This window comes from Narcine bancroftii, chromosome 1 (assembly GCF_036971445.1).
Source record: "Narcine bancroftii isolate sNarBan1 chromosome 1, sNarBan1.hap1, whole genome shotgun sequence".
NCBI classification, from domain to species: domain Eukaryota; kingdom Metazoa; phylum Chordata; class Chondrichthyes; order Torpediniformes; family Narcinidae; genus Narcine; species Narcine bancroftii.
The window spans coordinates 401925585-401948657 of NC_091469.1; the positions used below are offsets into that span (position 1 = coordinate 401925585).

At 38.8% G+C, this 23073-nt stretch overlaps 1 protein-coding gene across 7 annotated transcripts in view; it reads left to right on the forward strand.

The window, feature by feature from the left end:
• bzw2 (basic leucine zipper and W2 domains 2) overlaps positions 1 to 23073 on the forward strand; it is a 99548-nt gene that overhangs the window by 59942 nt on the left and 16533 nt on the right. For 5 of the 7 annotated variants that reach the window (XM_069913776.1, XM_069913778.1, XM_069913777.1 and 2 more), the window contains 7 exons: positions 9231 to 9366; positions 13714 to 13823; positions 14323 to 14493; positions 18771 to 18917; positions 19428 to 19566; positions 21370 to 21492; positions 22583 to 22621. In XM_069913776.1, the coding sequence (XP_069769877.1) occupies positions 9231 to 9366; positions 13714 to 13823; positions 14323 to 14493; positions 18771 to 18917; positions 19428 to 19566; positions 21370 to 21492; positions 22583 to 22621 (865 nt within the window). The remainder of the gene's footprint in view (positions 1 to 9230; positions 9367 to 13713; positions 13824 to 14322; positions 14494 to 18770; positions 18918 to 19427; positions 19567 to 21369; positions 21493 to 22582; positions 22622 to 23073) is intronic. The other 2 variants (XM_069913781.1, XM_069913780.1) reach the window with 2 other exon arrangements.

Genomic DNA, 23073 nt, shown 5'->3' on the forward strand with positions numbered 1-23073 from the left:
CATCTTCTGGCAGCCCATTGCAGACACCTACTGTGTATGCACATCTCCTATAATTTTTCTACCCTCATCTTAAACACGTCCTCTAGTGCGTGATATTTTTCCCCTGTGGAGAAGATTCTAACTGTCTCAATGCCTCTCAAGATTTTATAAACCTCTATCAGGGCTCTCCTCAGCCTCTGATGCTCCAGAGTAAACAACCCAAGCTTGTCCAATTTCTTCCCATAACTCAAACCCTCTAAAACAGGCATCATCCTGGTTAACTTCTTCTGTACGCTTTCTAAAGCCTCCTGCCTTCCTGTAATGGGGCAACTGGAATTGCACTCAGTATTCCACGTGTAACCTGACCAAAGTTGAAGATATCTATAACATGACTTACTTCCAGACTAAATGTCTGTCCAATGAAGCCAAGCATACTATATGACTTCTTTACCACCCCATCTTCTTCCATAGGAACTTGCAATTTACTATGGACCTGGACCCCCAGATCCTTCTGCATGTCATTGCTTTTAAATCTTGCCCTTAACTGTGTATATTTCCTTGCATTTGACCTCCAAAACTACTGCACCCCACATTTGCCTGGATTAAACTCCATCTGCAATTTCCCTACCATTAGTTATAAAAGAACAATATCCTGTTGTATTCTTCACTAGCTCCTTATTACTATCCACAACTCCACCAATTTATGTATCATTTTCAAACTTATTCATCCACCCATCTCCCTTTTCATCCAAATTTTTGGATATATCTCCCAACAGAGGTGCCAACATGACTGATCTCAGACCTCCAGCCTGAACACAGCCTTCTACCACTACTCTCTGTCTTCTCTGGGCCAACCAATTTGATATCCAAACTATCAACTCACCAAGGATCCCATACATCTGAAACTTCTGAATAGCCTATCATGAGGGATCTTGTTAAGTGCCTTACTAAAGTCCATGTACACAACATGCACTGCTCTACACTTATCAACCACCTGTGTCACCTCCTCTAAAATCAATTACATTTCCAAGATATGACCTGACCCTCATAAATCTGTCCCAAATCTACATACATCCTATTCCTTTGTATCTGTTCCAGTAGTTTCCCTTCCACTAATGTGCGATTTACTGGCCAATAATTTCATGGATTAACAAAGGTGCGCTTTAGCTACCTTTCCTGCCACTGGTGAGAATTGTTTTTAGATTTAGACATACAGCACAATTATAGGCCGTTTCGGCCCACTAGTCCATGCCACACAATTTACACCCCATTAACCTACACCCTCAGTATCTTTTGAAAGGTGGGAGGAAACCAGAGCCCCTGGAGAAAACCCACAGACATGGGGAGAAAGTACAAAGTCCTTACAGACAGCACAGGATTCTAACCGAGGTCCAGTCCCAATCGTTGGTGCTAAAGGCGTTGTACTAACTACTACACCAACCATGCTGTAAAGATCTTTGTAAAGGCCCCAGTAATCTCTCCACTTCCATTTTTCAATAACCGGAGATGTATCCCATCAGGTCCAGCGGCCTTTTCCATGCACCTCGAAAGACCCAATACCACCTCTTTCTTGATCTCCATATATCCTAACACATGGAGAGTGATAGGGATCATATTCTGGTCCCTATCACTATCCATGTCCTTCTCCTTGAGAAACACCAGTGTAAAGCCCTCATTTAGTCCCTCACCCACTTCCTCTGACTCCAAACATTTGTTCTTTGTTCTTGAGTGGTCCTATCCTCTCCCTAGATAGCCTCTTGTTTTTAATGTGTGTAAGATGCTTTGGGATTTTCCTTAGACCAATATGCCACTTCATGGCCCTTTGTGGCTTTCCTTATGCCCTGCTTGAGCTCTTTCCTGAATTCTTCCAACTCCATGTATGATTGTAGCTTCGAGAACCTTCCATATGTCTAAACCTTATTCTCTGTCCCGATTGAAACAAGTAAACTCAGGAACATTAAGCTGTCCATCCTGTCCTGCTTGCATCCATGATCTGACCAAATGCAGGAATTATAACTTCCAGGATGTTTCACCTTTAGAAGACTGGTGCAAATGGAACTAGAGTTCGGATAGCCCTGATGTCAAAGAATGAGGCAAGAGCAGTTGGTGAGGGCATCAAATCACAAAATAATGCAGAATTAATTTGGGTGGTGCCTGGAGCATCAAGGAACATAAAACATTGGTTGAATTGTAGAATGGCATGGACTGAAGATTGATTTACAAATAGAAAACTCAGAATAGGAATATCTAAGTAACTTTCAGATAAAGAGATTGTGAAAAGTGGTGTATCACTGAAATTACTCCTGGGATCCAGGTACCCATACTATATGGCAATGATTTGGAACAGCAGATCAAGTGTAATATTCACAAGTTTGCTGACTTCACAAATCTAAGTGGCAGGTGGGCTATGGAAAATAAACGGATTGACTTCAAAGTTATAAAGTCGAGAGGAGTCATGTGATGGCCAGTAGGAGAATACCAGCCCTCTCCAGAAAAGAAGGAAAAAAGTAAAGAAAGAGCAAAGCTACAGACATACAAACCACAACAAATAAAAAATAAAGGTGTGGAGGAAATGGCACCAAAGAAAAAAAAGCCAAAAACAACGGGAAGAAAAGAAGAAGGAAAGACGTTGGAAGAGAAAGGTGAAGGCCTTACCTGTACGAAGAAGCAGGTACCCGCCATGGAAAGAGGAGCCCTCTCCCTGAGGTCAGTGGAAACCCCGAAGGGTCGCGACCCACTGAACGCAGGACTACAAGGATGGCTCACGGAGCCAAAGAGAGGTGCACTACCGCGCATGCGTGATGAGCACGGCAAAGACAACTCTGGCAGAACTGATAAGAACAGAAAATAAAATAAGAGGGATAAAAATAAAAGAGAAGGAATATAAAATCAGTCTATTTGCAGATGATGTCACAGAACCAGAAATATCAATAAAAGAATTACATAAGAAATTGAAGGAATATGGAGAAGTATCGGGGTACAAGATCAAAGCAAATAAAAGTGAAGCAATGCCAATAAATAATGTAGATTTCACAAAGTTTAAGAAAGAATCACCATTTAGATGGCAAACACAAGCAATTTGATACCTAGGTATACAACTAGATAATAATCTAGGCCATCTATACAAACTAAATTATCAGCCATTAATGAAGAAATTACAAGACGACTTAGAACATTGCAAAGACTTACCACTAATACTGATAGGAGGGGTAAATTGTATTAAAATGAATATCTTCCCAAGGATACACTACCTATTTCAATCATTACCAATTCACCTAACAGAGAAATTCTTCAAGGAGCTAAAGAAAATAATAAGGAAATTCTTACGGAAAGGGGGAAAGCGAGGATAGTGCTAGATATATTAACAGAATGGTACAAATAAGTGGGCTTACAGCTACCAAACTTTAAGAATTATTATAGAGCAGCACAATTAAGATACCTATCAGATTTTTTATCCATATAATAACCATATAACCACTTACAGCACAGAACAGGCCAGTTCGGCCCTACTAGTCCATGCCATAGCAAATCCCCACCCTCCTAGTCCCACTGCCCAGCACCCGGTCCATACCCCTCTAGTCCCCTCCTATCCATGTAACGATCCAGTCTTTCCTTAAATGTAACCAATGATCCCGCCTCGACCACGTCTGCCGGAAGCTCATTCCACATCCCCACCACCCTCTGCGTAAAGAAATTTCCCCTCATGTTCCCCTTATAATTTTCCCCCTTCAATCTTAAACCATGTCCTCTAGTTTGAATCTCCCCCTTTCTTAATTGAAAAAGCCTATCCACATTTACTCTGTCTGTCCCTTTTAAAATCTTAAACACCTCTATCAAGTCCCCTCTCAATCTTCTACACTCCAGAGAAAAAAGCCCCAGTCTGCACAACCTTTCCCTGTAACTCAGACCCTGAAATCCTGTCAACATTCTCGTGAACCTTCTCTGCACTCTCTCTATTTTGTTTATATCTTTCCTATAATTTGGTGACCAAAACTGTACACAGTACTCCAAATTTGGCCTCACCAATGCCTTGTACAATTTCATCATAACCTCCCTACTCTTGAATTCAATACTCCGATTTATGAAGGGCAACATTCCAAATGCCTTCTTCACCACACCTTCTACCTGAGTATCAGCCTTGAGGGTACTATTTACCATAACTCCTAAATCCCTTTGTTGCTCTGCACTCCTCAATTGTCTACCATTCAATGTATATGACCTATTTAAATTTGCCTTTCAAAAATGTAGCACCTCACATTTATCTGTATTAAATTCCATCAGCCATTTCTCAGCCCACACCTCCAGCCTTCCTAAATCACCTTTTAATCTATGGTAATCTACCTCACTGTCCACAACACCACCAATCTTTGTGTCATCCGCAAACTTGCTTATCCAATTCTCTACCCCTACATCCAGATCATTAATATATATAACAAATAATAGTGGACCCAGGACCGAACCCTGAGAAACTCCACTAGTCACCAGCCTCCAATTGGACAAACAATTTTCTACCACTACTCTCTGACACCTCCCATCCAACCACTGCTGAATCCATTTCACTACCTCTTTATTTATACCTAATACCTCCACCTTTTTTCCTAACCTCCTGTGGGGAACTTTGTCAAAAGCTTTACTAAAGTCCAAATAGACAACATCCACAGCTTTCCCTTCATCAACCTTTTTTGTAACCCCCTCGAAGAACTCAATCAGGTTTGTCAAGCATGATCTACCCCTGACAAAACCATGCTGATTACTCCCTATCAATCCCTGTACCTCCAAAAATTTGTAAATAGCATCCCTCAGAACACTTTCCATCAACTTGCCCACCACAGACATCAGACTTACAGGCCTATAATTCCCAGGTTTACATTTGGACCCTTTCTTAAACAGAGGAACCACATGCACCACCCTCCAATCCTTTGGCACCACCCCCATGGCCAGTGACATCCTAAATATCTCTGTTAATGGCCCCACTAACTGTCCACTAGCCTCCCTGAGTGTCCTATGGAATATTTTGTCCGGTCCGGGAGATTTATCCACCTTTATCTTTTTGTAACACAGCCATCACTACTCCTCGGTTATCCTTATATGCTTCATGACCTCCCCACTATTTTTCTTTACTTCAACTGGTTCAACATTTTTTTCCCTAGTGAATACCGAGGCAAAGAAATCATTCAAAATTTCCCCCATTTCCTCAGACTTCTCACTCAGCCTACCCTCGCTATCTACAAGGGGTCCAATTTTATCCCTCACTAATCTTTTACTTTTAATGTACCTATAGAAACCCTTTGGATTTATTTTTACTCTGTCAGCCAAAGCCTCTTCATGCCTTTTTTTGGCCTTTCTAATTTCTTTCTTAAGATTCCTTCTTCACTCCTTGTAGTCCTCCTTCAACTTCTCAGCTCCCTGCTCTTTATACCTCTTGTACACCTCCTTTTTTCTCCTAACCAAATTTCCAATATTCCTCGAAAACCAAGCCTCCCTATGACTTCCAGCCTTTCCTTTGATCCACACTGGGACATAACTACTCTGTACCCTCAAAATTTCTTTTTTGAATATCCTCCATTTTTAATTAAGATCCTTACCTGAAAATATCCTGTCCCACTCAATACTCCCCAAATCCCTTCTTATTCCTTCGAAATTTGCTCTTTTCCAATCCAGAACCTCAACTTTAGGCCTCTCCTTGCTCTTCCCTAAAACTACCCTAAAACTAACAGAATTATGATCACTGGACCCAATTGGTTCTCCAACATTAATGTCCGCTACCTGACCTAGCTCGTTCCCTAACAGGAGATCCAGTATTACACCGTCCCGAGTCGGTTCTTCTACTAACTGATTTAGAAAACAATCCTGAACACATTTAATGAACTCCAGCCCATCCAGCCCTCTAACCGTATGGGTATCCCAATCAATGTGTGGGAAGTTAAAATCTCCCATGATCACTACCTTATGATTTTCACACATATACATTATCTCCCAACAAATTTGTTTCTCTAATTTTCTTGACCCATTTGGTGGTCTGTAATACACCCCTATTAGCACCCTCTTGCCTCCTCCACCCCTCAATTCCACCCAAACAGCCTCACTGGTCGATCCCTCCATAGCATCCTGCCACCTCACGGCAGTAATGTCTTCCTTAACAAGCAGAGCAACTCCTCCTCCTTTTTTACCCCCTGATCTATCACATCTAAAACAAATGTATCCTGGAATATTAAGTTGCCAGTCCTGCCCCTCCTGTAGCCAGGTCTCACTAATTGCCACAATATCGTGACCCCAAGTATCTATCCATGCTCTCAGCTCATCTACCTTGTTCACTATGCTTCTTGCATTAAAATATATGCATCTCAGAGAATGACCCTCACATATAATCTCTTTTTTACCTTCTACCCTAATCTCCATCCTACCTTTGTTATCTTTTTTATTCCTATCTAGGTGGCCATACTCCCTGGACACTGCTCTCACACTCTGTTCCCCACCCCCCTGCCCAACTAGTTTAAACCCTCCCCCATACTCTAGCAAATCTGCTTACCAAACTAGGGAAAAACCAGATTGGACCAGATTAGAACTAGATAAAATAGGGGAGAAGATACCTGAACATATACTATATAAGTGGGATGAAAAGCTGGTACAACGTAGGAATTCACCAGTACTGCACCATCTGCTCAACATTTGGAAGAAGATTCACGTAGAAAGGAATAAAACAAATTATCAACTACCAAAACTAATATTGACGCAAAATCAACTAATCCCTTTCACATTAGATAGCCTTTCCTTTAGAGAATGGGAGAGAAAAGGGATCAAAAGAATAAAAAATTGTTTTTCGGGAAATAAATTATTATCTTTTGAACAAATTAAGAACAAATATGGTATAACTCATGGTACAATGTTTGCATACCACCAACTGAAAACCTACTTGAAGGACAAATTAGGAAGCAGGCTGATGTTACCAGAAGGAAGCAATTTTGAATATGTGATTACAGACACAATGATAATTAAAGGATTTATAACAAACATGTATATCAAACTGCAAGAGAAAGAGAACGAGGAAACAAGCTGTAAACTCAAACAAAAATGGGAACAAGATCTAAACATAAAGATAAAGAATGAAACATGGGAAAAGCTATGCTCCGGAACTATGAGAAATACAATAAACACAAGGTTGCGCATGATACAATATAATTAGTTACACAGGCTATACACCACGCCTCAAAAGTTAAATAAATGGGACCCAACAGTATCAGAAAGATGTTTTTGCTGTAAGAAGGAAACGGGAACAACAGTATGTGCAATTTGGGCATGTGAGAAAGTGGAAAAGTTTTGGGAAGATCTAAACCAGGTATTAAATAAAATCACAAAAAGCAACATACCAAAAAATCCAGAGATCTTCTAGGTAATATAAGAAGTAAAGAACTTGGACTCGATTTGGATGGAGCACAAAAAAGATTTATTATGAAAGCCTTAGCTCTAGCAAAAAAATGTATTATGTCAACCTGAAAATTAGAAGATAGCCTGAGAATACAGCAATGGTACATAGAAATGAATAAATGTATTCCATTGGAAAAAATAACATATAATTTAAGAAATAACATCACAGTTTTCGAACAAATTTGGGAACCGTATATGGAACACAACAGAGAAGTCCTACCGCAGACCTCCACCGCCAAAAATGACAGAAGGAAAAGAAGGCGAAATGAACTGACCCAGTATATAAAAGTAGAAGACACAAATTTCTTGTTTATTTTCATTATGTGATGACATTGTTTAATGGGTTTAATGTATCATATATGTTGAATGTTGAGTGAGTGGGGAGGGGTGGGGGGAAAGGGCAGAAAATGACACTGTGTATATTCAAGAGGGAAATGTTTGTGTGTATTTTGGACAGTATGGTTCATAGTGTGAAAAATTTAAAAAAAATTTTAAAAGCTATAAAGTCCATTTGAGGGAATGTGCAAGATCATACCAGGTGGAATATGATGTGAAAATTATGATGTCATTCATGTTGTCCTAAAAGAATAAAGATTGGAGGATTTTTTTAAAAATGGTGAAAACTTTAAATATGTTGGTGTTCAGAGGGACCTTGGTGTCTTTGTATATGAATCGCTGAAAGTTATTGCACTGGTCTTTTCTTTGCTTGTTGCACCTACATAGGATATTACTGCAAGAGGATTTAATAACAAGAGTAATAAGATCTTATTCTAATTATAAAGAATCCTGGTAAGATTACAGCTGGAATATTGCATGGAGGTCTGGTCTCCATATCATTTAGATGGAATAAAATGAAGGCTCACCAGATTGATTCCTGCGAAAGAAAATTTGTCATATGAAGAGAGATTAAACAGACTGGATCTGTTCCCTCTTCAACTCGAGGATAGTGAATCTTTGGAACTGAATAACCAAGAGAGTAGTGAAGGCTGAATCATTGATTATTTTGAAGATTGGTAGATTTTTAACTATTAAAGGAATGAAAGGATTTGAAGAGAGCAAAGGAAAATGATGCATTGATAGAAGATCAGCATTAAATTTATTGAATGGCTGAAAAACCTACTTCTGCATCTGTTTCTCATCCTCTCATGGAGTTAACCAACATGGGTGAGAGTGGGTCGAATGATGGCTGTAATTTGTAAGGAAAAATATTGACAAGCAGCAGCCCAGATATGTGGATCCATTACCTTGTCCTTTCTGAGTATCTTTCAATTTAGAATGGATGAAGGAATAAAATTATTCCTCACTCTTTGGAAGAAGCCACAAAGAAACTCTGAACATGACTTAAATTTTTACTTATATTTTATTTACAAAGCCGATTTGGCCATTGAGACCCACGCCACCTAATTATGTCCAATTAACATACAACTCCATATGTTTTGTATGGTGGGAGGAAGCCTGAGCACCCAGGGAAAACTCATGCGGGTCATGGGGAGAACAAACCGAGACTTCTTCCAAGTTATTGCTGGAGATGAGAAGAACTTGTGCAGATATTTTTGTTGATTGTATAAAGATAAATGTAGAGGAAAAGTTTGAAAACTGGTGATAAAGCTGAAGCTTTCAAGATGAAACAGTGGAAGTACAATCTTAAAGTCACAACTTTGTAGAACAGTAGTTCTGGAGTTAAAGTTTATGATGTCCAGATAGCATTGAAAAAGATATTCAATTAAAGTTCAAAACTCATGTGATTGTGTCCTTCATGTCTTGTATTACATATCCCAACCTTCCCACTATTTTCTTTTAAAAGTTATTTCCTTATTTTCCCCCAGCTATTGCTATTCCTGAAAGCATTTTCAGCTTCAGAACAAACAAAGTTGGCAACGTTGACTGGCATCCTATTAGCCAATGGATCACTTCCAGCAACAATTTTAACAAGCCTATTTTCTGATAATTTGGTTAAAGAAGGTAATGGTTGAAGATGATTTCATTATTTAAGAAAGTAGGTGCTTCATGTTTGCATTAAATATAAAATTACAGTTTGGATGAGAACAGAAAATAAACTCTTACCATTTGATCTTTAACAGGACTTTAATTTGTTTGATTACTAACTCTGACCACTTACAGAAATAAGAGATCATCATCCATTGGGATTCACTTGATGGAAGTAATAGCAGCCAGTTTATGGCTGACTCTGAGCGACTATAATTATTATTGTCATTATCTAAATTAAAACTTTGCTAAAACTTTCTATTCAGTTTGAAGATCATTTTTCATTTACATAATCATTTCCTCCACCTTCTTCTTTTCTTGTTCACATCATTACCATTCCAGCCACTGAATGATTTCCTTTACTTATTTGAAACAAGCCTTTACAGTTGCTTCCATAGTGACACTGAGTTGTGACTAAAATTGCTCTCTTCCTTGAGGGGTAATACGAATCCAAAATGCCCATATTTTAATTTTGATGTTTCAACTAATGCCCTTGTGAATCATTAAACTCACCTCAGATTACAGTTTTGGGGTAATTCATGGGCCGAGTTAAACAGGGATTTGGTACACGGCCGAGACTCATTGCCCATCCTATCAGCACTTTCTTGGCTGCTTGCGCAAGGCTGATTAAGTAGATCCTACAGACCCGAGAGCAGTCAGTAGCGTGTTGGTTAGCCTTGGACTGAAGGACATGCTAGAATGACCTGACAGCCTTAGACAAGCTTCAGATTGGAGCCTCCCTCCCAATAAAGGAGGCAGGGCTTGGGGAAGAACCACCCCACTTGTCAAATCTGGGACTATTAAAAATGCAAAAATGATTTTGATGTTCAGAGTTTTTCAGAACAAGAGTTCAGAATGAGATTTAAAAGAAATATGTTTTTAAATGCTAATTAAATCAAGAATGCACCTCTAATTAATCATCAAAATAAAATAAAACATAATGTAAAAATAACGCCTATTTCCTCACTTGTAATCTGGGAATCCCCAACCCAGTAAATGGGAAACTGCCATCCTATGCCAGGGGGGTTGAGGCTGATCCCCTCATCCAATGCCAGATAAGGAATCCAGCAATGAAGTGAAGTGACAGATATCCCAGCATCTATCACTTGATATCTCACAGCTTCCACTGATACGCATTAGGCTGAAGTTCAGTGTTTTACAATAAAAATCAACAAACTGTATGAAGTGAATTTGTTGTTCTCAGCATGACAGACAAGCATAAGTTTAGAGATCATCCCCACCACCATCCACCCCCCCCCCCCCCCCCCCCGGTACCTATGGGATGATGAGCATGGAAATTGGAAAATTCCTATTGGTTCAATGGGAATGTTGTCCTGAGTTTCACATTAAAGCTTGTTAGCAGGGAAGCTTAACATGATTTCCAACTGTTTTCATACATCACAAAGGGCTGATTGTAAATGCAAGGAGTAATTTTATGTCCTTCATACTTGAAAGGTGACAGATTTAAAAGGAATTTTAAACCTGCTTTAGTAATTTTTTTGCAGGGGTCCACTCCATCATTTCACCCAATCCTATGGGTTAGATAGAATTCAAATTCTGCCCCACTGCCTTCTCGACCAGTCAAAGTTTCCAAAATGAAAACAAAAGTTTCAGGCCTTTGTCAAGGTATGAGCAAAAAGCAGGCAGGTGCCTGTGCAAAATAGTTGGGAGAGGGACAGGGGAAGGAGCATGGGCTCAGAGACAGGAGGTCACAGGTGGATATGGTTGGGAGGGCAGAAGAGCAAAAAGCTGGGAAGTGATCGGGGGAGGGTATAGCTCTCCGAATGGAGAGGAAAGGGAAGGGTATGGGTGCCTGGAGGAAAGGAGACAGGGATTGAGAAAGAGAGGGAGACAGAAGGGGCCGAATGGAAAATGAAGTTAGTGTTAATACCATCTGGTTGGACAGTGCCCAGATGGAATTCTGGGTGCTGTTTCTCCAATTTGCGGATGGCCTCAGTTTGGTGGTGCACAAGGCCATGGACAGACATGTATGTCATCATGGGAGTGGGGTTCGGTATTGAAATGGTTGGTAACAGGGAGGTCCCTGCTATTGCAGCAGGCAGAGTGAAGGAGCTCAACAAAACCATCTCCTCATATGTCCAGTCTCTCTGATGTAGAGGAGGCCATGGCAGCAGCACCAAATGCAGTAGATTCACATGTGAAGTATTATCTCACTTGAAAGGACTGTTTGGGGCCCTGAATGGTGGTAAGGGCGGAGGTATGGATGCAAGTATAGCATTTCCTGCCTTCACAGGGGTAGGTACTGAGGGGATTATTTTTTGGAAGGGATGAGTGGATGAGGGAATCAGGGAAGGAGTGGTCCCTGGAGAAGGTGGAGAGGGGAGGAGAAAGGAAGATGCAACACCGACCAGAATGTCTACTAAGTGTCAATTGCGAGAACTTTTGGAGAAAATGTTACTGTTCTGAGGATTTTTTTTATTACCCAGGATATTGCTCAAATTAAAATTTTCTTAAATGTAAGTAGAGTTTATTGGATTAGGATCAGTTCTTGAAAGAATTATTATGATCAACTCAGATGATGTTCTTTTTAAGGATGTAGGCTGTTATCACATTGCCCTGTATAATGTTAGGGACAAAGTCACATTCTTTTTTTTTCTTTATTTGCCCCTGTGCTCCAAAATTTTAAATTTGCAAATGAACAATTCACATGTGATGAAAGTGCACATTCCAGGTTTCAATCAAGGGTATTTGTGTTCATTTTGGATTGACCATGTGGAAATTAAAGCACTTTTTATACATAGTCCCCTCATTTCAGGGCACCATAATATTTGGGAAATAGCAATGGTATGTTTATTAAAGTAGTCATGTTTAGGACTTTATGCATATCCCTTGCATGCAATGACTGTGTGAAGTCTGTGATTCAGAGAAATCACCAGGTGCTGAGTATCTTCCCTGGTGATTCTCTGCCAGGCCTTCACTGCAGCCAACTTCAGTTCCTGTTTGTTTCAGAGCTTGTCCCCTCTAGTTTTCTCTTTAGCATACATATGAAAGGCATGCTTAATTGGATTTAGATTGGGTAACTGACTTGGCCATTCAAGAACTTTCCAGTTTTAGCTTTGAAAATTCCTTTGATGCTTTTTTAGCTGTATGTTTGGGATCATTGTCCTGCCATGGGATGAAGTGCCGTCCAATGAGTTTGGAGGCATTTGCTTGAATTCTGTACTCCTCAGAATTTATTTTGCTATTGCTATATGCAATAACATCATCAATGAATATGTGCACCAGTACCTGAGGCAGCCATACATGCCCAGGCCACAACACCCATGTTCCACAGATGAGGTATATGCTTTGGATCTTTGGCAGTTCCTTTACACCTCCACAGTTTGCACTTGCCATCACTCAAATACAGGTTAATCTTGGTCTCATCATTCCACAAGATCTTATTCCAGAATTCTGCAGGATCTTTTAAATACTTCTTGGCAAACTGTAATCTAGCCATCCTGTTTCTGTGGCCAACTAGTGGCTTGCATCTTGCAGCATAGCCTCTGTATTTCTGTTTATGAAGACTGTAGACAGTAGTCATTGACATACCCACAATGGCCTCCTGAAGAGTGCTTAATGATCTGTCGGTCAGGAAGTTTAGGATTTTTCTTCATTATGATGGGAATCTTCTGTCACCAGCAGTGGAGGGTCTTCCTTGGCCTACAGTCCCTTTACAATTACTGGGCTCACCAGCAGTGGAGGGTCTTCCTTGGCCTACAGTCCCTTTACAATTACTGGGCTCACCAGCACACTCTTTCTTCTTAATGATGTTCCATACAGCTGATTTTGATAATCCTCAGGCTTAGACAATGTCTCTTATGGTTTTATTCTTGTTTTTCAGCCTCATAATGATGTCTTTGACTTTCATTGGCACAATTCTGATTCTTGTGTTGAAAAATGCCACTGCAGACACCAAAGGTGATCAAAAAATTAGAGAAGCAAGCCGAGATCTCTTTTACCTACACCAATGAAGTAATTAAACAGAACAGAGCAATCACAAACACCTGTGAAGCCAAACGTCCCAAACATTATGGTACCCTGAAATGGGGCTCTAGATATTAAAAGTGTTGTAATTTCTACAGGGTCAAATCAAAATGTATACAAATAACCTTTAAAAAAAAAGATCTGTAATGTGGACTCTAATCGCATGTGAATTGTTTGAGTGCACATTTAAAATTGGTGCACAGGAGTAAATTTTTTAAAATGTGTCTTCGTCCCAAACATTATGGAGAGCAATGCATGTGTTTCAAACTGGTTCAGATAATGTCGGCCTTCTTGAGAAGAGTACATCTTTAAATTCTTTGCTTCTCCATAAAACAGGGATATCTGCATCATTTGCTGTAAAAGTTTTTAAATCTTGGATGGCAGAAAAAGATGCAACCGCTGTGACTACATCCCTTAGAAAATCCAACTTGGATAAGAAGTTGTTGGTGAGTGATCTCATCCATGCCTTGAAGAGTTTTTAAAAAAGTCATTTACAAATATATTTATAGAAGTCCTTCAGCAATTCTGTCAGGGAATTAATGTGCCTGACCACAATTTGTGTATTTTGTTTAGAAAGAAATGATTAAGAAGTTTATTTTTCAGGGTTCAATTTGTATCAGAAATGTAAAAAGTATTGGAACATCTTAGCATGTGGAGGCAATAACTTACTTCGTCTTGTGGATCAGAAAGATTACAACTTAAACCAAGGCCATTGCTGAGTAAGCGGTTATTACTGATGAAGTGCTTCAACACCCCTGGGTTTGAAAGGGAAAATAAACCCATATTTAACCAAATATTAATTGATTTTTTAATATAAAAATGAGAGTCTGAAGATCCATACTTAAAATTCATCCACTGAATTATTAAATATGAATTAATGTACAAACAAATTCATGCTATGAATCCTCTACATTTTTGTTATACTATTGAATAACTTCATCACAGGAACTCTTTCCGGCAAATAAACAAAACTTTGAACATTTTGCTACATATTTCACAAATGCTGGACTGAAGGAGCTATCTGACTTCCTACGGGTGCAACAATCTTTGGGAACTCGCAAAGAACTCCAAAAGGAACTAAAAGAGAAACTTTCTCAGGAATGCCCCGTAAGAGAGGTATGTTAGATGTGAGCTAGCTTGAAAACTTGATCAAAATCTAGTTATTTTATTAAAAGATCAGAAAAATAGATTTCTAAAGTCATTGAATTTCAATAGCAACTATCAAAAAGGTAAGATATCAAAATAAAATCAGATCCTTTTCAAGTCAAACATTTGATTTCAATAAACATTTGATAGCATGTTGATCCTGAGCACATATATTATCTTAGTAACAATCACTGATGGAACCTTAGAACAACAGTCTTAGTCCCCCTGACCTGCACCCTGACCATGGCCCTCCATAATCCTCCAATCCATTTTCCTGTTCAAATTCTTCTTAAAAATAAAAATTGAGCCTGTATTTACCACTTCAGCTGGCAGCTAATTCTACCCTCCCACACTCTGTGTGAAGATGTTCCCCCTAATGATCCCTCTAAACTTTTCCTGCTTCACCCTTAACCCATATCATAACATAATATAACATAACAATTACAGCACGGAAACAAGCCATTAGGCCCTTCTAGTCCGCACCGAACCAAACACTCATCTAACTACAGGAAAGATACCAATAAGATTGAAAGAGTGCTGAGAATATTTACTAGGATGTTGTCCTCTGGTTTGTATCTCACCTACCTACGTTTACTCTGCCTAGACCCCTCATAGTTTTAAATACCTCTATCAGATCTCCCCTTACTCTACTATGCTCTAGGGAAGAAAGTCCTAACCTGTTTAACCTTTCCCTGTACCTCAGTTCCTGAAGTCTGGACAACATCCTAGTAAATATTCTCAGCACTCTTTCAATCTTATTGGTATCTTTCCTGTAGTTAGATGACCAAAAGTGCACATTTGGCCTCACTAATGTCTTGTACAACTTTACCATAACATCCCAACTCCTATACACAATACTTTGATTTAAGAAGGCTAATATGCCAAAAGTTTTCTTTCCTTGTGACGCCACTTTCAGCAAATTATCTATTTGTATTCCCAGATCCCAATTTTCTACCTCACTCCTCAGTACCCTAACATTTACCATATATGTCATTTCTTTGTTTGTTCTTCCAAAATGGAACACCTCACACTTGTCTGAACAAAGTTCCAACTCCCATTTTTATAGCTAGTCCAGATCCCTCTGCAAGCTTTGAAAACATTCTTTGCTGTCCGCAACTCCTGCAGCCCTAGTGTCATTTGCAAAATTGCTAATTGAATTTGCCACATCGTCATCGAGATACTTGATTCAGATGACAAACAACAAGGGACCCAGCACCAATCCCTGCTGGACACTATTAGTCACAGTCCTCCAGGCTGAGAAACAATTTTCCACTACCACTCTCTGGCTTCTACCGTGTATTCAATGTCAAATCTAGTTGATTACCGCCCCATGAATACCTCGTGTCTGAATCTTTCTGATTGTAACCTCCTATGGGGACCCTTTTCAAAGACCTTACTAAAGTCCATGTAGACAACATTCACATAGCTTCAGGGGGACAAACCCTCTGGTCTGTCCTGCTGAGCACAGCTGTGATATTTTCTCTGACCAACAATGCCACTACTCCCCCTTTCATTCCTCACCCTCTCCACAGCACCCTCTTCACAGCACCCCCCCCCCCCCCAACTGCCCTGTTCTATCGTATCTGAAACAAATGGAACCCCAGAACATTGAGCTGCCAATCCTGCACATACTGCAACCAAATGGTTGTGGTTTGTGATGTTGGCATTTTTATTTCCATATCACTTCCGCATTCACTTCTGCTATAAATATCGAATTCAGAGTGGATTGGTGCAAAAAAAAATAGCTACTTCCACATTGCTCTCGTGCTATGGCTATTGTCCATTTCTGAGTTGAATATCTTTTCAACACTGCCTGAACACTCTCATGTTTGTTTATTGAGCTGTGTACACAAAGCTGCAATTCAGCACAAATCCCCACTTTGGAGGTGGAATTATAGAGGTCTAGAAATTGTGCCATCTCCTAGCTTCTGTGAGTTTTAAGGGATATAATCCAATGACAGTACTTGTGAAGATTAACAAGCATTGGTGTAAATCCACATACCAGGGTTTTGACCAAAAATATTAGTAATTCCTCCACTCCCACCACACAGATGCAGCTCAAGCCACTGAATTCCTCCAGCCCATTTCTCAGCATGTACAGTCGTTCTCTCTCATGTATATTATATATACACATTATATTTCATAGTTGTTACATTGTGTGACTGAATTATAGTTATGGAGCTAAAAATGCATATAATTTAAGGGCAGAGAGTGTGGGTGGGATGTGGTGGCATGTTATGGTGTGAAGTGTTAGCATGTATCTGCTGATGAACACTCTCATCAATCGTGCAAAAGCTTGAACTGGGGGTATAAAGTTAATACTTTAGGTTCATTATCTGATTGTGAAACTTTGTTACAAATTTGCTGCAAATTATTAGAAATATTGCACAATATCTGATGCCAGCGTATGCTTCATCTGTGCTTTATTTTCCACAGTGCATAACCAAGTAAATTTAATCAGCATGTTTAAATAGGATGACACAAATCATAGCTGGGATTGGAACAGCAACAATTGGTCTCAGCATCTCTGGTGGGGTTAGGGAAAATTCAGAACTAACCCAGAATTAACTTTTTTTTTAAATGTATTATTTTATTTAATATAAAACCGCTTAACAGTCATATCACAATATTTCAAACTTAATCCAAATGCATGTGGTATTTTATATATATATGTAAAAAGGAAAAAATATATTTAAAAGAAAGAAAAACCTTCTCCAAATACCCCCACCCCCTCCCCCAACCCTCTACAAATTTTTAAAAATGGAGAAAAAGAAAGGGGAAAAGAAAACCACAACAGGAGCACTTCACTTTCCAATACTTTTAAATGTATGTATATGAAGTACTCGAGCTGGCAGAGTCCGCAAGCATCGAATCCACGCTGCTGAAGACCCAACTGCGCTGGGTGGGTCACGTCTCCAGAATGGAGGACCATCGCCTTCCCAAGATCGTGTTATATGGCGAGCTCTCCACTGGCCACCGAGACAGAGGTGCACCAAAGAAGAGGTACAAGGACTGCTTAAAGAAATCTCTTGGTGCCTGCCACATTGACCACCGCCAGTGGGCTGATATCGCCTCAAACCGTGCAACTTGGTGCCTCACAGTTCGGCGGGCAGCAACCTCCTTTGAAGAAGACTGCAGAGCCCACCTCACTGACAAAAGACAAAGGAGGAAAAACCTAACACCCAACCCCAACCAACCAATTTTCCCTTGCAACCGCTGCAACCGTGCCTGCCTGTCCCGCATCGGACTTGTCAGTCACCAATGAGCCTGCAGCAGACGTGGACATACCCCTCCATAAATATTCGTCTGCGAAGCCAAGCCAAAGATGAAGAGAGAGAGAGAGAGAGAGAGAGAGAGAGAGAGAGAGAGAGAGAGAGCGATAGGAGAAAGGGAATGTTCAAGATTCATTTTAATACTAACAGTTTGCAAATATGGGGTCTATATTTCTTAAAATGTATGATATTTATCTCTTAAATTATAAGTAATTTCCTCAAGTGGATTACAAATCCAAACTTCTGCATGCCATCTATCCATTCCCAAATCAGTATCTGACTTCCAAGTTATGGCAATACATTTGCTAGCTATTGCCAAAGCAATTTAAATAAATTTTACTTGATACATATTCACTTTTAATTTAGGTTTAATTCTTCTAACATCTCCCAGTAAAAATAACATTGGATCTTGTGGGAATCTTACTCCAATTATTCATTCTAATAAATTTCCCAAATCAAGCCAAAAAGATTTAATTGTGGATCACTGCTAAGTCAATGCAAAAAGGTACCAACTTCTTGTCCACACCTAAAACATAAATCTGAATAAATATAATTCATATTGTGTAACTTTTGTGGTGTTAAATATAACTGATGAATAAAATTATATTGAACTAACGATATCTCACATTTATTGGACTTTACATACTCTCTCTACATATCTGAATCCATCTACATTCATCTATTTGCTTATTTAAATCTACCTCCCATTTATGTCTTGATTTATGAACTCCTTTTCGAGCAGAATTAATTTATGTGACATAAATCCAGTAACCTTTGATCCTTGAAGTAATTGTTCATGTGAAACTTGATTGGGCTCAGTTGTAACTGAACAAAATACTCAGGGAAGTTCATTAAGGTCTGGCAGAGCAATAACTGAATTGTACCAAGGAATTGTGCTTTCCATGAAGGGGCAGAGGGAGACCTTGGTTACCTCCAAGTGAAATGATCTTCACATGAAACTGTTTGTACTCTCAGATAGTCCTATATGTCAAGGAAGAGATGAAGAGAAATGATTTGCCAGAACAGGCAATAATTGGTCTGCTTTGGGCCTGTGTAATGAATGCTGTTGAATGGAACAAGAAAGAGGAACTGGTCACAGAACAAGCTTTAAAACATCTTAAGGTATGGATCAAAAGCAATATACTGAGCAAAATATTTAATTTGGTGCTATTGCTCATGCTTTAAATTTTGGAGATTAAAATTTTGTTTTTGTAAGATTTGTAATCATTTTGTAATGGATGTAGAAATTAAGTCAAATTAATGTCAAAATATTTTATCGGCTATGTCTATTAGAAAGATCAAAAAGGGTAAATTTTGACTGAATTGTTCCTGACTAAAACATTATGTTACAGGAAAGTGTATTTGGAAAAATAGTAAACAGATCCATACAATTTTAGTATATTAAAAAGGATGGATGTAAAAATCTCATGTGTACATTATAATTATGAATATATACTTTGTATGGCACTATAGAAAAGATGTGACCTTTATTTATTGAGAACTAATGAAATAGAATCAAAATTTACTTCAATAAGTTATAATAGAGCTGAGTGGTGTAATGGAATAATTTGAAAATTACTGTTGTAGTTTATGCATGCATAGATAGCTAAATTGCTTTTTAATATTTTTCAGCAATACGCACCACTCCTTGCAGTATTCAGTACCCAAGGTCAGTCAGAGTTGACCCTACTCCAGAAAATTCAGGAATATTGCTATGACAATATCCACTTTATGAAGGCTTTCCAGAAAATTGTTGTACTATTTTACAAAGGTAATAGACTTGACATATTCAAAGGATAATCTGCTACCACTAATATCTACAAAATACATTTGATAATTTATCTCTATTATTGGTTCATCTAATTGTCATGTTTTTTTTTATTAGCTATGATCTTTGGATACAGGAATTATTTTTTAAGGGACCAAATTTGGGCCACTATCCAAATAAAGTGAAAGAACAATGAAAACAGAGGGAAAAATTAATAAAACGTAATGGCAAAGTATTGCAAAGTACATAACTGCCAACAAATGTTAACAGAGTTACAGTTACATATATTTTCCCATATGATTAATATTTTTTTTTCAGTTGGACTGTCAGATGACTCTGATAAAGAATTGTGTGAAAGGCAGCAAAATTGGAACTCACTGTCAAGATCACAAGAAATAGGAGCAGAAGTGGGGCATTCGGCCCATCTAGTCTGTTCTGCCATTCTGTCATGAGCTGATCCATCCACCCACTCAGTCTCACTCCCCGGCGCTCTCCCCATGATCCTTGATGCCCTGGCCAATCAAATACCTATCAATCTCTACATTAACAACAATGCTTCACAGGCGCTTGTGGGAACAAGTTCCACAAACTCATGACCCTCAGGCTAAAGAAAAGTTTCCACGTCTTTATTTTAAATGGACACCCTTTTTATCCTGAAGTTGTGCCCTCTTGCCACATCTACTCCAGGTCTTTCACCATTCAAAATGTCTCTATTAAGCCCCCCCTTATCCTTCTGTATGTTTGCAATTCACAGAGCAAAAAATAAATATTTTTATTGCAGTGATCTTAATTTTTGAATTTGAACATCATTTGACAAGATGATTAGAATCAAAATTATTGAACCTTTTATTTATTTTGTCATTTCATGGGTTACAAATCTGTTAAGATCATTTAAAATATGAATTATTTCAGTTATTTCCCAAGCAAGTGTAAAATGAGAGTTTTTTTCCCATAGTGAATTACAGAGCCGACAAACATTCCTCATATGCTTATCATTTTATTCCTGGTGCCGTCCCAGTAAATCTTCTCTGAACCTTCTCTAACACCAGCACGTCTTTTCTCAAATCAGGCTCACCGGTGCTCAATAGTTTCAACATTGCATCCCTGCTCTTATATGCTAGTTCATGGCTTCAGGATCAATATTTAAAATTCTCAAAGCTGTGGTGCAAGTGTGGATGCAAACTGATCCAAATAGACCAAAAACTTTGGAGAAAAATAAAAGTTTCCTCTGTTTTGGCTTCCACAAGCCTGCAGCAACTCCACAGACAGGCTGATTTCCTACCTTGTTTCAACCTCCCTCAGACATGTAGTCACTTGTGATTAGAGTCACCTTGTAAAATTTGTCCTTGTATCTTTTGCAGCATTTCATTTTTCCATTCACAAAGTTATTTCTTTTAGGTAAGTACCTGTCCTGCATTTCTCACATAAACTCCTGCTCTTGCTGATCTATTGTTTTCCCTATTAGTGTGATTTGCCAATTGACTTTGGCCAATTCCTCCCTCATGCAACAATAATTTCCTTTACTCCATTGAAACACACCTCTCCTTTTGCAGCATGCCCAAAGGTTCATGACAATAATTCAAGCAAGAGTTAAGGAAAGTATCGCATAAACAGTTCAGCCTAATGCAAAATATATGTTCTTAAAAAAAAATTGCAACTGCCAGCCTGTGAGGACGAGATAATCATATTGGCTTGGAATTCTCACTGCTGTGGCCAAGGAAGAGCTGCGGCATTTTGTTTTGCTCGAATCTCTATGCTTTTGGATTTTTTAAATAGTTGACTTTGTGTTAACTGATTGAATTTCAGCTGATGTTCTGAGTGAAGAGGCCATCCTAAAATGGTATAAGGAAGCGCATATTGCAAAGGGAAAAAGCGTCTTTCTTGAACAGATGAAGAAATTTGTCGAGTGGCTACAAAATGCTGAAGAAGGTAGTGTCATACAAAAGAATTGATTTTATTGCAATAGATTTGGAATGTGAGGTCAAGTACTTTTTATTCCTCTGCAACAATTCGCATTCCCTTGACAAATATACATTTTGGAATGTGACGTCTTGCGTTTGTTTTAAGCAATGAATGTATTCAGGTTTTTTTAATGTTAAGAATACACATGTCTAATTTCAAAGTGTGGCTGATTCCCCTTGCTATACTTCAGTGTCAGTGTACACAAGATCGGAGTCTCTCCAGCTGGAGCGGAAAAATATTACAATATTTAAAAGTATCAGATTAAGGTTGTAAATTAAATATGCGGAAATAAAATGCTCATCGTCTACGTTAGGTGCATAAACATAAAGCAAGGTCCAAGATTCAGCAAAAATTTTACAATTCACCCTTAAAACCCTCCCAGCATTTCCTTCCATAGATTGTAATTCAAAAGACAAATTCTTATGAGTTAAAATTGCTACGCCCCTTGCCTTAGAATTAAATGAAGAAAAAAACACATGATCAACCCAATTTCTCTTCAATTTCAAATGTTCTTTTTCGGTCAAATGTGTTTCTTGCAAGAAAGCAATATCAATTTTAATTTTCTTAATATAAGCCAAAACTCGTTTCCACTTAATCGGATTATTTAACCCCTGGACATTGAAAGTTGCAAATTTCAAATTAGACATCCTTACAAATTAACAATATAATCACTCACTACAAAATATCACTCTTCTTGTAATGTCTTAAAATCACAATCCCTCCCCAAATATAAAAAAAGATTATATTATTTACCCCCAAAATAAACTACCCAAAGGTAGTTACACCCTTAAAAACTGGGCATGGTAAACCCCACTAGTGGCAGATGATTATCAAAGATTTCAGTGCCATCCACCCCACCCCCCCCCCCCCCCCCCCCGCCAGCCAGAAATACATTCATTATTCAATTCAACACAATCAAATACAGTAAATATATTCAACCCACTGACTCCAATCCCGATGATTGTTCCGGGTCTTCAGTATCAATAAGGCTTTGAGTTAACACTTCTTTCCATATTTCCCATTCTTCCCATTCCATTTCCATTTGCCCTTCTTTTAGGTGACAAAGATGAAGATCAACCGTTTCCTCGCAAATCTGGTAATGAATTGGCAAAAATTAATGCGTTGTGATTATTTTCAAAGAATTGGGATTGAAAATTACCATAAAAGACTTTTAACACTGCAGGGCAACAAAAAGCAAATTTGTAACCCTTCTGCCACAGTACTTTAGGCAAATTAAATTCCCAGCGTCGCCTAATAATCTCCTGACTCAAATCTGCATAGAAAAATACTCTATTATTTTGAATTATCATTGGAGTTTGACTTGGTGGGGCCTTCTGCACCGCCAGTCGTAGTATCACTCTCTGTCCTGATAATTCAAACAACAAATTAAAACCACCCATGGCAGTTGTCCCAGAAGCGGTTTCTTCCGTAACGCTCTATGTGCCCGTTCCAACTCTAGGCCTTCCAGAAAAAACTCCTTGCCCAACATCTTGGGAATCCATTTCTTAAAAAAAATTATTGGATCAGAACCTTCAATATCTTCTGGAA